The sequence below is a fragment of the Botryllus schlosseri genome, chromosome 3 (genome assembly GCF_051294905.1).
Source record: "Botryllus schlosseri isolate E-star chromosome 3, Bs_hap1, whole genome shotgun sequence".
Lineage (NCBI taxonomy): Eukaryota > Metazoa > Chordata > Ascidiacea > Stolidobranchia > Styelidae > Botryllus > Botryllus schlosseri.
Genome location: NC_137238.1, coordinates 21,537,341 through 21,557,951, shown reverse-complemented (window position 1 = coordinate 21,557,951; position 20,611 = coordinate 21,537,341). Strand labels below are relative to the sequence as shown.

General features: G+C 40.2%; 1 protein-coding gene across 4 annotated transcripts in view; it reads left to right on the top strand.

Moving 5' to 3' along the window:
- The window catches only part of LOC145436083 (uncharacterized), a 117,434-nt gene extending 100,257 nt beyond the window's left edge, over window positions 1–17,177 (top strand). Inside the window, exons 10-13 of one of the 4 annotated variants that reach the window (XM_080313359.1) lie at window positions 12,703–13,536; window positions 14,290–14,330; window positions 15,892–15,975; window positions 16,704–17,177. In XM_080313359.1, the coding sequence (XP_080169485.1) occupies window positions 12,703–13,536; window positions 14,290–14,330; window positions 15,892–15,975; window positions 16,704–16,847 (1,103 nt within the window). In that variant the 3' untranslated portion in view covers window positions 16,848–17,177. Of the gene's footprint in view, window positions 1–12,702; window positions 13,537–14,289; window positions 14,343–15,891; window positions 15,976–16,703 lie in introns of all 4 variants that reach the window. The other 3 variants (XM_080313358.1, XM_080313360.1, XM_080313361.1) reach the window with 3 other exon arrangements.
- Window positions 17,178–20,611: the final 3,434 nt, after the last annotated feature.

The following is a 20,611-nucleotide window of genomic DNA, read 5'->3' as shown; positions in this document are numbered from 1 at the left end:
ATAGTCGTTGGTACGTGCTTTCGTGCTTCAAAATTTTCAACGAATTTTAAAGATAAATAAAGAAACAGCTGATTCACACTTTTGCAAGCAATACTTCCGGGTATCCCGCTGTGCGGTAATGAAAAGAGGAGATTTAGGTCATAGCGAAATAGAATAAACTTCAAAAAATGGGGTTGATCAATTTTGTAAAGTACCATAAGACATACTCAACATCAACTAATGAATGAGATATGATGTCTTGATGTCATGTGACTATAAAATCGGTTACACATTATAACACATCGGTATCAGACAATAACTTACACAAGCTTAAATGTATGTTAATTTGCTTTGTAATGTGTGTTAGTGGGCATGGGGATGATTATTTCATCAATTGAATCGATTGCGATTACGATTACTGCTGAATCATCCGTCTATAATTACGGTTACAGAAAAATCCCACAAGTAGTCGAAACGTAATCACCAAGGTGCTGATTTGTTATCTCTCCTCCGTCATATGTCACCGGGTATAGGCATTGATACAATGCAGTATTGAATGCGATCCTAATAAGAATTGATACTATGCAGTGTTGACCGTGATACGTGAGGACCCCTGCTGTATGCTAATATGTCTTTTTACAAAAGTTATCACTCGTAACCCCCACAGTGTGCGAGTTATCAACAAATCGTAGACACACTACTTCGCATAGGGGAGAATAATAACCCTCCACTCTGCTTAGTTTCAAATAGCAAAGCAATTATTGACGGTTCTTGTGTGTTAAACACATTTGGAACGCTGCTCCTTGGCCAGTAGTACGAACAGCGGACATCTATTTGAAGTTTTACACTCATCAAATAATACATGACAAATTTCCACATCAAAGCAATAAAATCATCGGGTACCAAAATAAATCATAACCGAGCCTGGTGGTAACGACAGCTCGCGGACTTGTACGAATTATCTAACTAATTGGTTGACGGTCAGCCATCTGCGGTTTTATGTAGTTATAGTTGCGGAGTTAAAAAAGTCAGTTGTTCGAGTTCTAGTTGCGCATTCTAGAACTGATTTAGCTGTGAAACTCGAACTGTAGAATAAAACATGTGTCGCGGTTTGACGTAAATCATGATACCGATGTTCTGTTATGTGATGTGCTTGCAGCCGTTGTTAGCTCACAGTCAGCGATACTAACAGTGGCATAGGAAGGGTTTCAACCACTTCAAATTCAAAGACCTATCCTTTCAAAATATCGATTCTATGTCTAATACTTCTTAGCTCATTTCCAAATCATCATTAATTCGTATTATCGGAAATCATAGTCAGTTGTACAGCCTAGTTTATATTACTACTTCATTTATGTACCCTCTGCATTACTACACACTAGGTGGCGGAAAGGAGTAAAAATATTTATTTAAACGTATAGCACGCAGTGGGGGTACTTGTCGATCGCGTTGAACACTGTATTGTCGGGTACCACAGCCCAATGTCTACCTACCCTGTCATGTGACGTCGAAATAATAACGAAATGGCACGTTAGTGCTGCGTCTTCACAGATCATCGTGCTACGTATGAGTAAAAGCTACGTTTACCATATAGAAGGTGTGGTAAAAGATCGGTTTCGGCCTGGAGTAGGATGTGTTACACTGTTACACACGTATTTTGTTGAACACATCAAGGTCTAAATCAGTTGTTCCTGCCTATTTATGACCATCCTTCGATGATAACAATAACATAAATTTTAAAGCACGAAAGCACGTACCAACGACTATCAACGCTAACAAGAGAACGAACACCAATCAATTTAATGTCCAACTTGAGTGGCTTTCCGCTTCAGCAAGCTTACCAAAGCTACAAGCTCGTACAAGTAATCGAGTCGTCAATTTCTGCTTTCTACACATAAGTGATCATTATTGCGACGGTGCGACATTAACACTACATACACAGAGATTGACTTACCTTACGCTCGCAGTGACCTTGGGAGGGTACCTCAATACCTTCTTTCATGCTACGCGGAGAGAATAACAAAATAGCACGTCAGCGCCCCGTATGTCGTCGGCTTATCTCTGGATAAAAAGGACGTTTATCGTATAGAAGGTGTGGTAAAGGATCGGTTACGACCCCAGGAATAGGATGTGTTACACGTGTATTTGGTTGAGCCCATCAAGGCCTAAATTAGTGGCTCCCCACCTTTTACGAAAACACTCTATAATAACCAACATTTTAGACCATGAAAACACGTACCAATGAATATCGACGCTAACAAGAGTACAACAGCAATCAAAGCCCAACATGACAGTAACTTTTGAACTATAGAACGTTTGTCAAGGCCACGAGATCGTACAACCCAGGGGTCAATTTCTGCTTTCTACACATAAGCGAGTGATCAATATAGCAATTGTGTGACATTTGCACTCCAAAACAGTTGCAATTTTACGGTGCGAATTACTCTTTAACAACTACTTCTACTTGAGTATTTCAAAGCGATACATTTTGTACTCCCATTTCAAGGAGATTTAGCATGTGCTGTGAATCGCTACAGCTATCTCGATAACCCCGCTTTGGCTAGAATCCGTAGTTTCGTATACCCAGCAGCGCTTTGTACGTTGCGTTTACGCACTACGCAGAGAGTGATTGTAGTGGCGACTTGCTTCAGTCGCTTAACGGGCGATGTCGATTTCACACTCATCCCAAGGTAATTATTGTGATAATGATCTACCACCCTCCCCGCTATTCTCGCTGCAACATGGAAACATTTGTCTGTACGAAACGAAGGTGGGTATACCCCGACAGGGAGGAACGAGTGTGCTCGATTTTTCGTGTAATGGTAGCTTGAGTCGCTTTCGGTATTCATCGATACATGTTTGAAAAGCACAGCCCCCATACCCACGTAATAGTCTGTGCTAAGTCATGGGAATGCAATGTGAAATTATGTGCAAACTTCAGATCATGGACATGGTCATTGGTGTGTACATCCCAACATGGACCGGCTAGTGAGCTCGTTTTTTTTCATGTAATGATAGCTTGTGGTCGCTTTCGCTATTCATCAACACATGTTTGAGAGCACAGGTCCCATAACCGTAATAGCCTATGCTTGTCATAGGGAATGTAATGTGAAATTATGTGCAAACTTCGATGTTCAAGTCCGAGACTAAAAGCTGGTAAAATATAGGGTTAACATAAGCCCCGAAAGAAGGACACTTTTCACGAGCTGCAAAACGTGACTATAGCGGACGAATGATTTGTATGTTTATACATCAAATTTCATGGTGTTGACTAAAAAAGCTCATTTCGTCCCCTGACTTGACTCCCGAAATACCCATCTCTCGTAAACTAGGTCATCATTTAGTGCCATTCGTAGTCTTTTTAGATATTTTAAGATAAAAAAAGGAAGACAATTTGACAAAAAGGAGGATATTTGGACAAATGAGGGACATTTCTTGAACGGAATATACGAGTTATTTCAAACAGTAAATAGTGACTTCGATCGTGTCACACTCGACTGATCACAGCTGATTCGTGTGCATCACACTACATCGAGATTACAAGCATTCGTACGATAAGTGATGAGAGCCCGTCCGTGTGATCATACCTTCCGTAGTAAAACATAGTAATTTTGTCGAATACCCCACCGTCAGACAGCTGTAACACTAACCAATTCCTTACCCTTTTAGAACTGGTGTAAAGGTCATAGTAGCCGATCACCATGTTACAATACTAACAACAACAACGCCACCAAATGAATGCTACGTAATAATATTGTGTGGACGTGATCGATTAGCTTTCATAGTAATACGAACGAGATCTATATAGTTGTTATCGTTGTTTGATGGATAGATTTCATTCAATCATAAACTACTAATATACTTCTTGTGGTGCTAAACCTGATTATACAGATGAATCAAACAGTATTCCGCCAATTGGGAGTAGTTGCCCGTCGTCGTGATTGACCTCCTAGTTCGCGGTGGTAACGAAGAATGTATAACACAAAGTGTAAATTGTATAACAGCGACAACTAACTGTTGTCAATCGCCCACAACATACAGCTAACCAGTAATCTATAGAGCTTTCAAGAATAAACTAGGAATATAAGCGGTTAGCCCTAACTTGTCGTTCCATGACTGATTAATCCGATTTCGTCACGACGGGTCTCGGTAGTAGTTGCCCGTACGATATAGTAAATCAATCTCAAAACTTAATTCAACCTAATCCAGAAAAATTTCACAAATACGTTTTTTCTAAATCCTAATCAATGCTCATCTCCGGCGTATACGTACTGGTTTTGTCAAAACAACAGATTGATGGAGCGTGGCTGACATTGATTGTGACACTCGATCACAGCTTCTTCTGGTGGAATTTTTCGAAACGGTAAATCCAAGGCTAGGACGAGGGGGTCAAACAGCATTTCTCTCACGGTAACACTCCGCCGAGTCAATACGTCCATAGTATGATGCTGCAAGTATGACATAACATGTGTTGAGGATATTTCACGGCACACGTGAGCACAACTGATTGTCAGCAGCGAAATTAGTCGAATTCGAACGACAGTGCGTGGCTGCCGAAGCAATAGTTCCTTAGTATGATATTGGTGTTGGCGTAACAAGTGTTGAGGATACGTTACGGTACACGCGAACACAACTGATTCAGTGTTGCCAACTCCGGATGGAAGAAAATCGCTAAAACTGGTGTCAAAAATCGCTAGATGTTGCTAAATATTGAGAAAAAAGCGCTAAAAAATAGCGCTAGATCTACATTAATTGCTAAAGGTGTTAAATTGAACCATAATATCAATACACTCTTCTCAGCTGTATTTTACTCGCCTGGGGGCCAAAGTCACTTATCATATTTCTAGTTCATAATACGTAATATTCATCTCTAAGTGGAACAAAACGTGCAGTGCGTTTCGGTAGAGCGGATCGCTTTGCGCAATGATCGCTATACGTGACCACTGACCAGGTTTGCAGACATAACCGCTCACTCTATAAGCGTGCCTTGCTCCATGCGTCCGTGAATAATGATGCGATGTACCGTGGAAATGCGCTTGACTTCTCGAAACTGAGTTGGAGTACTTGAACACGACATGCGACTTGACACACTTGTACGCAACATGCGACTTGACCCGATACAACACGACTTGAACCGGGTTTGCCAGCCACTAAAAGTAGAGGACCAACCCGGAGTAAGAAATTTAATGAATCTGATCCTAAACGCCAGTGTCACACTGATTCCGACAATACGAATTAAATTCTTGTAAAGACAATGCAACGACCTCAAAGTAGCCCCAAGAGTCTGAAAATCGACATTGATCAGAACAATCGCTGGACGAAATTGGTCATTGTTATGTCCATTGTGTTGCGGCGGTGCCATTATTGAAGCAATGCTGGTTTTCAGACTTCGAGGGCTGTTTCGGGGTGCATGGTTCCATTGTCCTGACGAGATTTTATTTTGTATCTTCGAAATCACTGCGACACTAGCTCTCGATCAAGGCCAATTATATTAAATTGCAGCGCTCAGGTCGCCAGATGTAGCACTGTCGATTATGCTACTTTTAGATTACACAGCAAGAAGAGACACTGTTTGCCCATGCGTAACCGCCAGGAGTTGCGTATCTATCCGTACGTTAGTAATCTATCATTAATTTCATTACATATCATTGGAGTCCGCACTCCGGTGGCAGATGAGTCGCCATAGTCGTCGGCCAGAACCGATCCTTATTAGCTATTTTCGGTAAAAAGCTCTAAATAATCGCTAAATACCTTTTCAAAAATCGCTAGATTTATCGCTGGGCGCTAGATCCATATTTTTTAGCGCTAAACCGGATGAAAAATCGCTAGATCTAGCGCGAAAATCGCTAAATTGGCAACACTGAACTGATTGTCTGTAGCGAAATCAGTCGCTCTCGAACGGCAAGTGCGTGGTGAGCTCGTGATCGATATGTGTATGTTACAGACGGGCAAAGCATTAGTTCACCAACAGATCGATTCAAGTGGTACAATATACATCAGGGGTGGGCAAACTTTTGAGCTCGCGGACCGCATTCAACATTTGAATCCATTCGGGGCCGCACTATATAGAATTGGGATTCTAAACCAAACGCGATACAAACAGAAGCCCGCCAATGAGTCGATACAAAGTCTCGCTGTACGCAAATTAATGTACAACGACACTCCCCTTACAGCAGAACTATTTTGTCTGGACGGGGGTGGTCACGATTCGTTTCCGGACCCGGCGCAGATTTCATCAGTTTTGGTTAAACCCGGACTGGATGCGGCCAAGTGTCTTTAAGAGCTGGATTTATGCTACATTTTACCAGCCTAGGAAATACCAGGACTTTACGGGCCAGTCGGATTTTTTGGACTTTGATTTTGCAATCCTATAGTCGCAGTGGATTCCGATTTCGAAATCTCCCACTCTACTTTACACCTCACCTCAGGCTATAGATCGCATAACGTATGATCTACCACAATTCATTGCCATTATTGCACCACCGAGCGCGTTTCAGCCAAATAAGGTCAGCCCGCTGATCCCAACGGGTCATTGTTATGGCAATTGTGTTGCGGTTACCCGATTGTTTTAAACAATGCCGATATTTCAGACTTGGAGGACATATTCTAGGTGGATCAGCACACGATCAATATTTTAATTTATATTTTCGGAATCGGTGCAACAGTAGCTTTCGATCAAGACCAGATTCAATAATTTCTGCGCTCGGGAAGATAGCTTTTGAGTTGCCAGAAATCCTACAGTCGCTTACGCAAAACAATTCTTCATTCCAGCCCCGGCGAAGCGGAGCGAAGCTGCAAAATTGATCGTTGCCATTCCATGTCTAATTTCTACAGTAACACTCTGTCGAGTCAATCTATCCGTAGTATGATGCTGCCAATATGCTCGGCGGTGTTGGCATAACATGTGTTGAGGATATGTTACGGTACACGCGAACACAACTGATTGTCTATAGCGAAATGAGTCGCTCTCGAACGACAAGTGCGTGGTGAGCTCGCGATCGATCGTACAGACGGGTAAAGCATTAGTTCGCCAACTGATCGATTCAAGTTGTACCTCGTGTACATTATACAGCATACAAAAATAATATGCTGCGGTAAATTGTATATCATTTACAAGCACCGGCACGATTACGCTTGACCAGACGTGAAGCAGTAAAAGAACCCATCATAAATACATTGCTTGGTTGGGACTGTCTGTCCTAAGACGCTAGAACGCGGTATAGGTATGGAACAGCCACATTTGTTGCTTGCACCGAATACTAGGTACGTAATACCGGGAGCGTTGATGCGAGCAAAATTGAGAATCAGCTATTTGTTTAATTACTTATTATATTCATAATGTTACTTTATTTAAGCTAATCTATGTCGGGTCGCCTAATACAAATTTCTACCAGGACATTCATTCTGATTCTCGGTATGACTCGAAATGACACACATATTTATAATAATAACAGATCATTTCTCGTTACTGTCTGGGTGGACAACAAAGCAAGCGGGTTCAAGTACGACAGTATGAGACAGACCACAAGCGTCACCTGACACAGCCGAACGTATGGACACCTAAAACACGCACCAGGATCTCATGGATCAGAAGAAAACTATACTGACGTCGCGACCGGGAATTATTCCTATGACCCCTCCGTACACGAAATTGAATCAACCGCGGAACGGTAAGTCAACCAGTTTGACGGGCTATTGCTCCAGGTCATGAAATTGGACCACGGAACAACGGGTCAGGGCAGGCAACTATTATCACCGTCGTGTACGACCGAGGTCAGCTATGGATCGTGGAAAAATACAGTAAAATTACAATGTATTATAATCAGGAGGCGGGTGGAAAAGTACAAGTAGAATGACTCCAGTCTGAGTACAAAGGTCAATCCAGATTCTTTGTTCGTTTTCTCTCTATTGGTAATTATTCCCCCTTTTTTAATTGCCGCACAGTCAGAAGGGAATTCCCCTCGAGTATTGCTGCAAAATTGAGAATGAGCTAATTCTTTCATTACTTATTATATTGATAATCTTTGTTTGTTCTTTATAAATCGCGAATGGGCACCTTCCGCCCAAACTATATACTACTTCTCACCTACGCCTCACCTCTCTTTTTACGATTTATTTTCAAACAATATATAGGCAAGTTGCGTGATTTTTATAGTAAAAATGTTCGAAATCTAGTACAGATAGATGAGGCACTGCCTCCCCTGACCCCACTTCACTGACGCATCACACATTACGTCGGGTCCGCAATATGCATACTGCACTGCTGTATAGTGACCATGTTTGGCCCCACCTATACGTATGTCATTATGGGTCCTCGCATTTAGGAATAGCATCAAGACGAAATTACGATCTCATATAACTGACGAAAGTCTTAAACTTTGTATGAAGCTTAACCTGAACAAATGAAAGCCATCGGGAAATCCATGCAACACCAAAAGCCACATAAACTGTAAAATGCGTGTAAAAAGTAGATTCATAATTTTACTGTTGTAAATCTATATGTTAATCGTCTTAAGCTTCGAAAAATATATGCTTCTCAGTGCAATACAATTAAAATATATAACTCACAAAAGATCTATGTAGCTCAAGTTTCGCATAGGCCTTACTTATCAATCAAATATGGCAACCAGCCTAATTAGTAGTCTACGAGTTTTTACAGATAAAATACGGCGCCAACAACGAAACCCATGCAGTGATTTCGAATTCGTGCTACGATGACGTCACGATTTTTCAATTGTGATCTGATTGACATGTGTGGCTCTTTCAGAGTTAAAATGGAAAATTTGGGGTCAATTTGGCTCTTTGGACCAAAAAGGTTCCCGACCACTGCACTATAGGAACAAATCAGTGATATCGACACCAGACATGGGGTGATTACTTCGTGAATGTAATCGATTGCGATTACGATTACTTCGGAATGACGCGATTACGATTACGATTACGATTACAGCAAAATCAGGAAGTAGTCGATTACGATTACGATTACATTGGAAAAGTAATCACGATTACTCACGATTACATTTATTTTGCATCTTAGAAGTTATATTGGAAGACAATATATGGATTGCGCTGAAAAGGCCTAATGAGATAACACGATAACGATAATTGCTTGTTATGTCATAAAGTACCATTGCCTATTTTATAGAGGACGATTTATCGCATCCAACGATTTGCATTCTTGCGAGGTCCACAACTGCCGCACCCCAAATTTCCTAATAGGGTGACGATCGAGCTCGAAGGGGACTCAAAAGTATTCCGTAAACCAACACAAATTATTGACTATTTGCGAGAGATTTCATGAACTTAAAAATTATCTACGAGCATCGCAATTTAAATGTCTCTACTAGATAGCTTGATTTTGAAATACATACGCCAATAAAAAAAAGCATGCATAATTTGTAGTAATAGGCATTTAGATGCCAGTCAATACCGCGCAACGTCACACCAAATCACATATGCAGTTTCGGCCAACATGCGAATCCACGAAGTGTGCTACTAATGAAAGACATATGCCGAAACTTGGGGTATGTGTCCATTGTCAATAGCCGCGCTGGGTGGGCGTGACTAATAGTCCGGTCCTTCCAATCTGAGCCCACAATGCAAATGCCACCCGGGCACCCACAGAGCATTAAAGACATGGCAATTAGTGCGTGCGTCTCACGCAAGTATTTCTTTTAGTCTGCTACGTTTGGACCACAACAATATCTTTTGATTATACAACAGACCGGAGGTCACGAATTAACAACGATACCCTCCTAAAGTAACTAATTATTACAAGATACCAGATTTTATATTTATGAATTACGTGCCTCCAGCTCTTCAGGTAAATCTGACCATCGGGGGCTGAGAGAGGATTAAAAATGAATAGTAATATAATGCAATTACCAATATTATTGACGAAATTAAATCTTCAACTTGAAAATTTACTACCCTATGGGGGCCCAAGAGCAACGTTTGGAGTGGGGGACGATTTGCTGTGTTTGTCCTGATTTTTGCTAGCCTACATGTCACGCTAACATTGTGTATAAGCCGATGGCTATGGCGGCAGGCCCAAATGTTGAGTACAGAATTGTGAAATAACGATTAGCGCCCGTTTCAAGTAGAATCATATGAGAATAAGAGAAAGTAAACACAAAATTCTGCCTACAACTTAATACAGATAATGTAATGCAAGCGGCCATTACGAGAACCAGCTCGGTTATGATATATCTCAGAAGCTGTTGATTTTAATGCTTCGTCTTGGAAACCGTAATGTTTTATTTGACGAGTAGGCTACAAAATTTCAAACCTTTGTCCGGTGTACGTTCGTACTACATAGGCCTACTGCTCGCCAAGCAGCAACGGTCAAACCGCGTTTAACTAAGCATAACCAAACATCTGTACCTTCATCTGTACCTTTACGTACCAATTTATCGCCTTACTACCGTAAGCATCGAATTTTGCGAGTTGATGAACTGTATCGCTTCGAAGTATCAAAAGTTGTTCACAAATATTTTTCCAATAGTCTCCCTCCTGTGTTTGATGACTTTTTCATACCTGCTAAACATGTCCATTCCCATTACACGAGATCTTCGTCTAAAGGAAACGTCTACTTACCCCAACCCAATAGCAACCTAACTAAGAGATCTATCGACTACTCGGGACCTATCATCTGGAATGCATTACCATCACATATCCGTGAATTGCCTTATAATAGATTCAAAAAATCCCTACTTGATCACCTCTTGTCGTTACACTAACACTGTTGCCCTACCTCGCCCAGACATCGCTTCATTGATCATTTGCTACCATTGTTTAATTTTTTTTCTATTTTCCTTTCGTAACTAAACATTTTTTTACAGCCAGACTGTTCTGAGTCAAGTGTACCTGTTTGATGCTGGTGTGATCAGACTAGATGACCTTCACGGTCTTATCGATCATTCCTATCTAATACCGAATACTGTGCACGCATATTTTCTGTACCACCATCACTGCCGTTTGTTATGTATTTTGGTTCGATGAAAATAAAGACTATCTCTCTCTCTCTCAATACAAAAGTTACTATTTGAAACTAGGCAGAGTAGTGGTTAATTATCCTGCTGCGAGGTAGTGGCGTCTGGAATGTATTGATAACCTGATATGCAGTACGGTGAGTGTTCTTACAATCACACTAATGCACATCGAATATCTATTCACTATGTGTGGACTGTGGATAGCTGAATACTTCTTCCGCAATGACGAGCAAAGCTAATAGTCCCCTTCTGGCGTAATAATGAGCAGTTGCATCTGAAAATCTGACGTTTGTGCTATAACTAACTGGTATAATACTTCTTCCTGGTTCACGAATGTTCAGTTTATCTCATAGTCCTGTACAAATAAAAAGTAATCGTTGTTTTGCAAAGAAATCGATTAAATATGGGAAGTAGTCGATTACGATTACGATTACTTCGGAATTTTCTCGAATGTAATCGATTGCGATTACGATTACTTGAAAATGCTGTAATCGTCGTAATCGATTACGATTACTAATCGCGATTACCCCATGTCTGATCGACACCCAATTTTGAAAAGGCAAAAAAGTGCACACTGCGTTGAGTTTCATGGAATAATGTGCCAAAAAGTAGTTATTCAACGAAGCGAAAACGACAATGCCGGACCGTTATATGAAGTTTAAATGGATGATAAAAAAAAAAATTCAAATATCAGTGTATGGTCGCGCTGCTGTATCATTTCTAATTCGACAGGTCCCCGGGATCTAGAGAAACCTGCAGCAAATCCCAAAGTCCACGTTTACAGTTTATTCTCTTGTGTTCCTAACAACGCATACACACGGCTGACGCCAAATTACAACTTAAGTAAAGGAAGCATAAAAATAAGTGAACTTGTAATCCGACTGTTTTAGCACCGCCACTGTTTTAGCGGCGGCTCATAAGTGTATTCAACCAGGCAATGATCATCGTCAATTCTATTGTTCGCGACTAAGTGGTGTTGCTACTTGCTAGAAAAAAGCCCCCACGATCCGTGATAATATTGTGATATACTATTTTATATATGTGCTTGGTAATAAGGTGTTCAAGTGAAAAGCGAAGCATGCGGCCCGCGACGGCCGCGAGCATTTGGAAGTTTTGAATCCAGCCCGTGACGTAATTTGAGTTTGACACGCCTGGTTTGTACAGTAGGATATTTAATCTCATAAGGACATTCAGTTGATGTGCCTACTGAATCATTAGCAGTTTGAAGCGAAACTGCTTCGTGATTCCCCTAATTTGAAAAAGTTACAAATTAGTTTTCAATCATTTTGCAAATTAGAGGTCTCGCGGACCCCCTGAAAATGCTTCGCGGACCCCCGGTTGAAAACCACTGGCTAGTTTGTTAGTGTGAATGGCGATATAAAAAATGCATACGTCGATCCAATTTTATTTTACACCGCCAAAAACAAAAATCATCTGCTACAGACCCCATACCTCACGCAGGTCGAAGTTTTTTGCATTTGGGGAAAGATTTTGCCAGCATGCAATTGTAGACAAATTCGCGTACTGCAATCATGGGATTATCACAGATAATTTTTCAAGTATTTTCGGTCCCATTGAATCATCGGTACCACATGTTCTCTACGCATCATTTACAAAATAAATATATAAATAAAATAATCTCATATATATCGTTTTTGTAATCTCATGCCAGACTGGAAGTTTATAGTAAAGTATCGAATTTGCTGCAAATAAAATTGTAAAATATTTTTAGGAGATTTGCCGCAAACGATTTCCATATACCCTGAGATGAATATCGGGCATAGTAGAGATGTTTTCAAAGGAAGATGTAAGGAAAGAAAGATAGATCTGGCTGTCAAGGTGCTGCGTAAGAACAACGACAGTGTTAGAGAGGCCATGCTACTTTTGAGATTGGATCACGAAAACATAGTCAAGATTATTGCGGTCGGAATCAAAGATGGAACCATTCCGGATATATGCATTGCCATGGAGCTTCACCCTGAAAACCTGGCAGAATTCATGGAAAGAAATAGAGAAAAGCAATTTAATTTGGACCTGTCTTTCAGTTTCTCCAAGCAACTAGTCACTGCTGTGGTCTATTTACACGGCCAAGGAATCGTTCACCGAGATTTGAAACCATTCAATATTCTGCTCTCTGACTGCGGGAAAATAATAAAAGTCACAGATATGGGCCTGAGCAGAGCTGTCAGCGAAGGGGAGACTTCGATTTATGTAACATATATCTCAGCAGGGACCAATGGGTTCAAGGCTCCTGAGACTTATCTTAGGAAGAGAGACGGGTACAGAGGTGGTGAAATTGATGGTAGCGGCAAGTATGCCTACAGTTCTGACATATTCCCACTTGGCATTAACATCTACTTCATTTTCTCAAATGGCAAGCATCCATTTGGCGATAACCCTGATCTTTGGATTGACAATATAAAAAAACATGCTGACCCCAAGCTGGATGAAATTCCAAAAATTGAGGGACACGGCCTGCTCGTTGCGTTGCTGAAGTGGACATTAAATAATGATCCCAAAGAACGACCTACCGCGGATCAGATACTACGGGACCAATTCTTCACAGGTATGCAGTTTTCCTTTTACGAAAATACTCCAATGAAGTTATATAGGATATATTTGAAATGAACTAACGGTTCATAAGTCATGGACTTTGAAACTTCGATTCATGTTATTCATATAATTGACCTTTCGAAAATCCCTCTTATATTCTTGGACTTGATTCAAAATGAAGTATTTTCCATTGGATTCTGCTAGCTTTGCGATAAATGGAGGAAATCTGGGGCAAGGTATATATATTAGGGCTCTTTAAAATTTAAGGATTTAACCTTTTTAATGATTTTGTTTGAACCACATTAATGTAGGCTATATATATATCGAAGGCGGTGTGGCGTGCTTTAATTTATTCTCGGGAAAATGCTGTTTCCACTCAAGATTTTATTTGTGGACTATAACTCCATTCTATACCGATGCCTTTATTCAAAATCGATGTAACAAAATGGTGTATTTCTTCATGAAGCCAAATGGAGGCTTCTACTTCCGGGGCATTCGAGTATCAAGTACTTTCACTACGATATACGTCTCTGTTTGACAAGGACTTTGCCATAGCTCAATCGTGAAATTATATATACATAGTCGCTGAATATGGACTGTCATTTGAAAAGAATCTTGCGTTATTTGGATGATACATTACGACAGGTATAGGTCGGCTACTTAATTGCTCACCATAATCGGGAGTAAATCTGAAGTTTGTACTCGAAACCATATTAAAGTGACCCAAAAATGGGCATAATAAATGATGTGGATTTTTGGCATTCAGACGGCACTACCAGGGGAGATTGTTCAGAACACCATCTACAGGTCAGAAACCAGGTATGAATGATATGATACACTATATTGGTCTGATCATCTTCTTGATCATTCATCCTTACCCGTATTGGCTTGAAATATTAAATCAGAAAACCTATAGTTTTGGTTGAAATTTCAAGCCGGATGTCATTCCTGTTGCAATACGACCTATTTGTCCTGGCTTGAAACCGGCATGTAAGTTATGAACCTAGGTCTCAGATCACAAGTGTAGCTCTCTCTACTGGCTACGATGGCTGTCAATATATCAAGCCACCCTTATTTAAACAATGGTTGGTTGCAAGCAGATACCAACCAGCTGAAAGTATTGGAAAATTGAATGAAATATCAAAATACCATCAAGCTGCCCGAAGCGATTGTTTTTCTGCCTATCACTATAGCGAAAGGCATCTGGGCAAAATACGAGAAGTAGAATTAGCGTATGAAATAGTTTTGAGTTTATTATAATGAGGTAGTGTAAGGGTTGGCTTAAGCTGATTGTGTACATTACCTTGATCAGGGTAACTGTGCGGTTAGGGTGAGCTAACGTTATTTTGAATGACTTGCTATCATGTAACTGTTTTGAATTTGCCACTATAATGACAATCATTGTTTTTGGCGCTAACTATTTTGTACTCGCTATTTCGCCTGCTAGCCGTAGCGGACAGTCCAATAATAAGTATATGCTTCAGTGATAAATTTCTGTTATTTTGATCGCTTGGTACACAAAAGAAAAGCAAAATGCATACTTTCAAACAGTGAAGAAATTCGTACCAGAAATTTCGCGAATGTTTGGAAGCAATGATGCATGATTGCAATGCCACAGAGATACACAGCTCCAGTCCGGATACGGCAAATTTCTGAAGAAAATGATGACAAACATGATTAAACAAACAATATTGAACAAACATTATTAAACAATCAAACATTATATCATAATTTGAAACTACATCATATTTAGAGCGCGATGCCCTTCAATGGTCTGTGAAGTTGAGCTACTTACGTAATTATTCTTTGATGCTTCTAACTTCCGATCACTTGGAAATTTCCATGGCAACCATGAGAAATACCTCGTTTTTTGTAATTGAACAGATTTTTTAAAATACACCTATTTGCAATGACATTAGTGCTTTGTGCTAGCATGTTCAAATTTTGAAAGTATTCACCAGCAATTGACAACCGAAAGTGTGCGTCGTCTTGATCAGATCGCCTTTTGTGACACTTACTTACTTCTACAGGACTTTTCTTATCTACTTATAGTTGAAGATATTTTGCAGATCTTGGAAATCTTTACTCCTACTTGTAATTGAATAGAAATGTACGGCAATATTTTTACTTTTACAACTACATTTATTGAAGAGGCAGCGGACTACTTGGACCTCATCCGCTCATGACAAAACCAATTAACAGTTGCATCTTTTTTTAACATAAAATGGGAAAGTTGTTTCTTATCAGTAAATCATATTTGTCATCGATCTTCTATGCATTTTAGTCGGTCATTTGAAAATTCACTATGTTTCAGGTATTTCAATGTTTTTTTTTTACATTCTGCTTCATCGTGCATCCAATTTGTCAGGTTCGCGATACAACACCAAAGAAAATTTCTTCGACACAACTATCCAATTCATATCCAAGCAACGTTGAGACAAAACCTTCGGAGGTGAGTATTTATTTCGGATATTCCAATCCAATTCCCCTACCAACTGGGTTCTGGCATACCTTTCCATGATGCTTGTTTGTTTGTTTTGGGGTAGTCATGGTGTTTGTCGACTACTATTGTCATTTACACCAGGCCAATTTTTGTCATTGCTATTCCGTAGCTGCCGACTTGTAGCACGGTCCACTTCTAGGCTTTTATAAGACACCACTTGCACGGATGAGAATGCGAGGAGGATATCCACGATGTAATATCACTCTATATTAAAATCAGCCGGCCATATTATTCAATTATACTGAACGTAATTAAGAGAATTTTTCCTTGTTGCTAGATTTATAAGTAGCTACCTTCAATTACCGACTGAAAGTACGTCTCGACCAAATTACTTTTTAAAACGACTTACTTGATTACTTTACAGAGCTTCTTTTTACTTCTACTTGATGTAATTATTGTGTATCTTGGGAATCATTCCACTATATCGTCGTAATTGAGTAAAAATTTATGGCATTACTTCTACTTCAATTCAGGTAGACATTCGTACTATTTTGCCGAACTCTGCTCGTATCAAACCCAAGTAACACTCGATCGTTTCTTTGACATGAAACATGTGATGTTTTTTCACCAGTGAATCATTATTGTCGTCAATCTTGCAGTCATTTCATAATTCACACAAGTTTCAGTTCTTTTACTAATTTTTGATGTTCTGCTCTGTCGTGTATCCAATTTACCAGGTTAGTGAAACAACCCCAAAGAATATTCATTCGACACAGCGACCAAGCAAAGATGAGACAAAAACTTCGGAGGTGAGTATTCATTTCAGATATTTCAATCAGATAGTCCTACCAACAGGGCTCTTCATGGTGTATGATCACTAGGTCTAGTTTTGGATGCACTAAAATCGTAAGAAAGCTGCACTTAATTTATACAAAAGTTGTGTAAAAAGTTGTTTGAAATAATTATAGTATGAGGAGCTCGAAAGGTTCCGTTGTATAACCCAGCAGCTCTATACTATACTACTATTGCGCCTCTAAAAGCTGACTGGTAAATAATTAATCAGACCAAGATTTTAAAGTTCATTTGAAGTGTAGTGACTATGGCGGGCCTCAGATGTAGATACCTGCCTCATACTCCTTTAGTAACAGATATCAAGGATATCGCTTCTTACTTGCAATTAAACGAATCTAATATTAGAAACACACAGTTTAACTAACTAAGCCAGTGGTTCCCAACCTTTTTCCACCCACGTACCATTTTGAGGTTTTATGCAGTGCTCGCGTACCACCTATATAAGTTACGCGCGTTTCCACCATTTATGACGTCATACTCACGTATTTGACTTATGCGAGGTGTATTAACAAATTCTATTAAACTATAGGCCATGCAGGGATGGCAAACATCCGGCCCGTGGGCATAATCCGGGCCGCCAGACGATTTATCCAGCCCGCATAGCAATTCTGAGTGTTGAAAAAAGATTATATTATCCATCACATCCACAGTAATAAACCAAATTACAACGTCAGCGTTGACAGTTAAATATATTTTATTCATCGCAACGCATACGCAGGGTCAACGCCAGATTATGACTTGAGCAGTGGTGGCCAACCTTTTTGCCATTCATGGCCGCATTTTGACTACTCGTGTAGCCCGCGGCCTCATTCCAGGGCATAGTCGTAATGAACGAGCTGCTGGACGCCAAATATACCCAGGTTAAAGTGTCTATGTTCATTCCTGGTGAACTCCAGACGAATCTAGGTAATGATAGGCTTACTATGCGCACCAAAATCGCGAGTGGTCACTGGTAATTATAAGGAAGGAAGTTCCAATCGCGAAAAGTATTCCACTTCACCAATGAATTTCATCATTGATATTAGTAGTTTTACATATTACCCTCAAACATTTATCCTTTCTCATCCCGTGTGACCCGCAGATTCACTGGTATAGATTTGATGTAGGGGTGTTTTCGAAAATTTAAAGCAAGGTATAAATTATGATGCATCTTCGGGTGGGCCAATTGGTATTAGTCACTTTGTAGCATGCACGCTGTTTTTTCTTGACCTCCCATCAGGATTGTTAGAATATAGTGAGGAGCACACGATTCCGAGATGATATTTCCATGTGAGACGCATCATTTTCCACTGATGTTCGCATCTGTATTATGGGGCTCTGATTGCAAAGGGTGCTGCTATAGCAATATCGAAACATGTAATCGCAATGAATCGCGCATAGCGCGAAGAAAATTTCAAGATTAATTAAAATCTTTCAAGAAATCGGGAGTCACTTCGTAAATTAGAATTGCATGTCGACGGTCGCCAACACATACCAATTGAATTGCGTGTCTACGGCCACCAAAATTTCCTCTTACGGCCGCAGGTTGGCCACCCCTGGACTAAAGCAAAGGGAACACTTAAATATGTCTACTTGTATCGCCGGCGATGCCATTGTTTTAGCGGTTCTTAACTGTATTCAACCGGACAAACATCGTATTTTCGCATTGCTCGCAAATAATGGTGTTGCGACTCGCTAGAATTAAACCCCTACGGCCTACGATCTGTGTATTATCTATATATGCTTGATAATAAAGTATTCCAGCGAGAAGCAATGGCACGAGGCAACATTTTGGATTCCGTTGACTGGTCCAGCCCGTGAGCGATTTCATGACTTCGATCCGGCACGCGAAGCAATTTGAGTTGGACAACCCTGAACTAGGCATTATCAGCCAGGATTGATGGCATGTATAGTTTTTTTTTTTCAACACCAGTCACAAGAAGAACAACATAATGTAATGAAAACACATAACAAAAGTCAATTTATTTAATGCGATGGCTGCATTTGTTTATTTTCCACTAGCTTGTCGATGCGTGGCATACGTTTGCTTACAGCGCATCGAAAGTCATATATGGGCGCAACAAGTCGGTTTCGTGTCTTCGACTTGACAGTGATCAGAAAATCCTCGCTCGCATTCACACATATAAGGGAAAATTAGCAGCTGGGGAATAGCGTGAAACAACGGCTTCAAAAAACTCAAAATCAAACTCACCTGAACTAATACCTTCCCGCGGTCGAAAAAAAAACAGAATCTACTCGCGTACCACCTGGAAGACCTTCGCGTACCACTAGTCGTACGCGTACCACAGGTTGGGAACCACTGAACTAAGCTGTCTCAGCAAAATTTTGATGAAAAGAGACGAGAGACAACCTGTTTTCGTTTGTGTGGGCTTGACCGAAAGCCAAGTCATACTAATTTAGTTCGGATACGGTCATGCTAGACTGGGGTTGTTAAACGTCTAGCTTGCAAGTAAATTGTTTCGTCATAGATGACCCAGTGCTTTTCAACCTATTTGAGCTCCATTCGCACTTCTTTTGTAAAATGAATTTCATTTGCAAAAACTAATCGAAAATTGTTATAAAAAATGAAATGAATATAGTTAACAACATTTTTTTCAGATGTGCAACAAATTGGCTACTATGTAGCTTAATCTATCAAAAATCTCATTAAAAAGGTAAATGTTTTTGCTCCTTTTGCTTTCGACTATTTCATCAAAACCCTTCTCGGCCAAACAATGTTGTTGGGTTTTGTACAATAATCTACGAGTGCTTGTATGGCCAGGTCTTAAAATCTGTTCCGCACTCCTATCTAAAGTACAGCTTATTTTTCGTGAGTGGAAAATACTTGCTGGCAGAAATCGTTTTTGAGAGCTGACACAAATGTCCGAGAGGCTCCTGTTTGCCGAAAGGATGAAAAACTCACATGTGTGTGTTGAGGCTTTTGCCTTATGTCTTGGAACATAAGTGCAAAACGATCAAGGAAAGTACGCACATTAGAGCTCGCTACCTTATGATACGTTGCTCCAACTTCTGTCGCGCGAATATATGACAAGAGCAAATAAACTCGCGATGCTGTGTGTTCCTCTATTTAGCTCAATATAACTTGAGAGCTTATTAACGGTAAAGCAGCTTTTAAACTATTGCAAAAATCTGAGTTTTTGTGGCATCTCGCGAGCCGAGCATCACCCATGAAAAGGAATTCATTTTCAATATTACAGTTGTATCCATGCTACGATTTTACGCGCATGTATGACACACAGAACGCGCAAACCACAATTCTGCCCAATACAGCTCTACAAGACAGATCTGACATACGTAATTTCAAATTAGGGCAAATTAAATTCCTATGCGTGTCGCAGGTGTACCACTGTCTACTAGGGATGGTGTGAACGTGAGGTTCACGTTCGTGTTCTGTGTGTGAACCTCGGAAAATTTGAGGTTCGCGTTCACAACAGAACCTTGGTAGGTTCTGCACTGTGAACCTTTTTCATATATTGCAATTTTCACTTCATTATAACATCGTTGGTTCAAATTTCTGACATTTAACTGCGGACCACTCTATGCATGGAGCTGGCAGCACGAACATTCAAAACTAAACGAGCATGCCCTTGACAATCTCAAAAATTTACTTGTATTGTTACAAAAGTTTGCTCGAAATATCCAGCTTTCCGTTTGTGCATATTTAGTGTCTCTGTGCTGTGAGCCTGACCCGCAATCACATGACATCAAGAGCGAAATACACTGTATTTTGTCAGCAAATGATCCTTATTCAACCAATCAAAGAGATTGATATCGTCTTCTGATGTAAAAATCT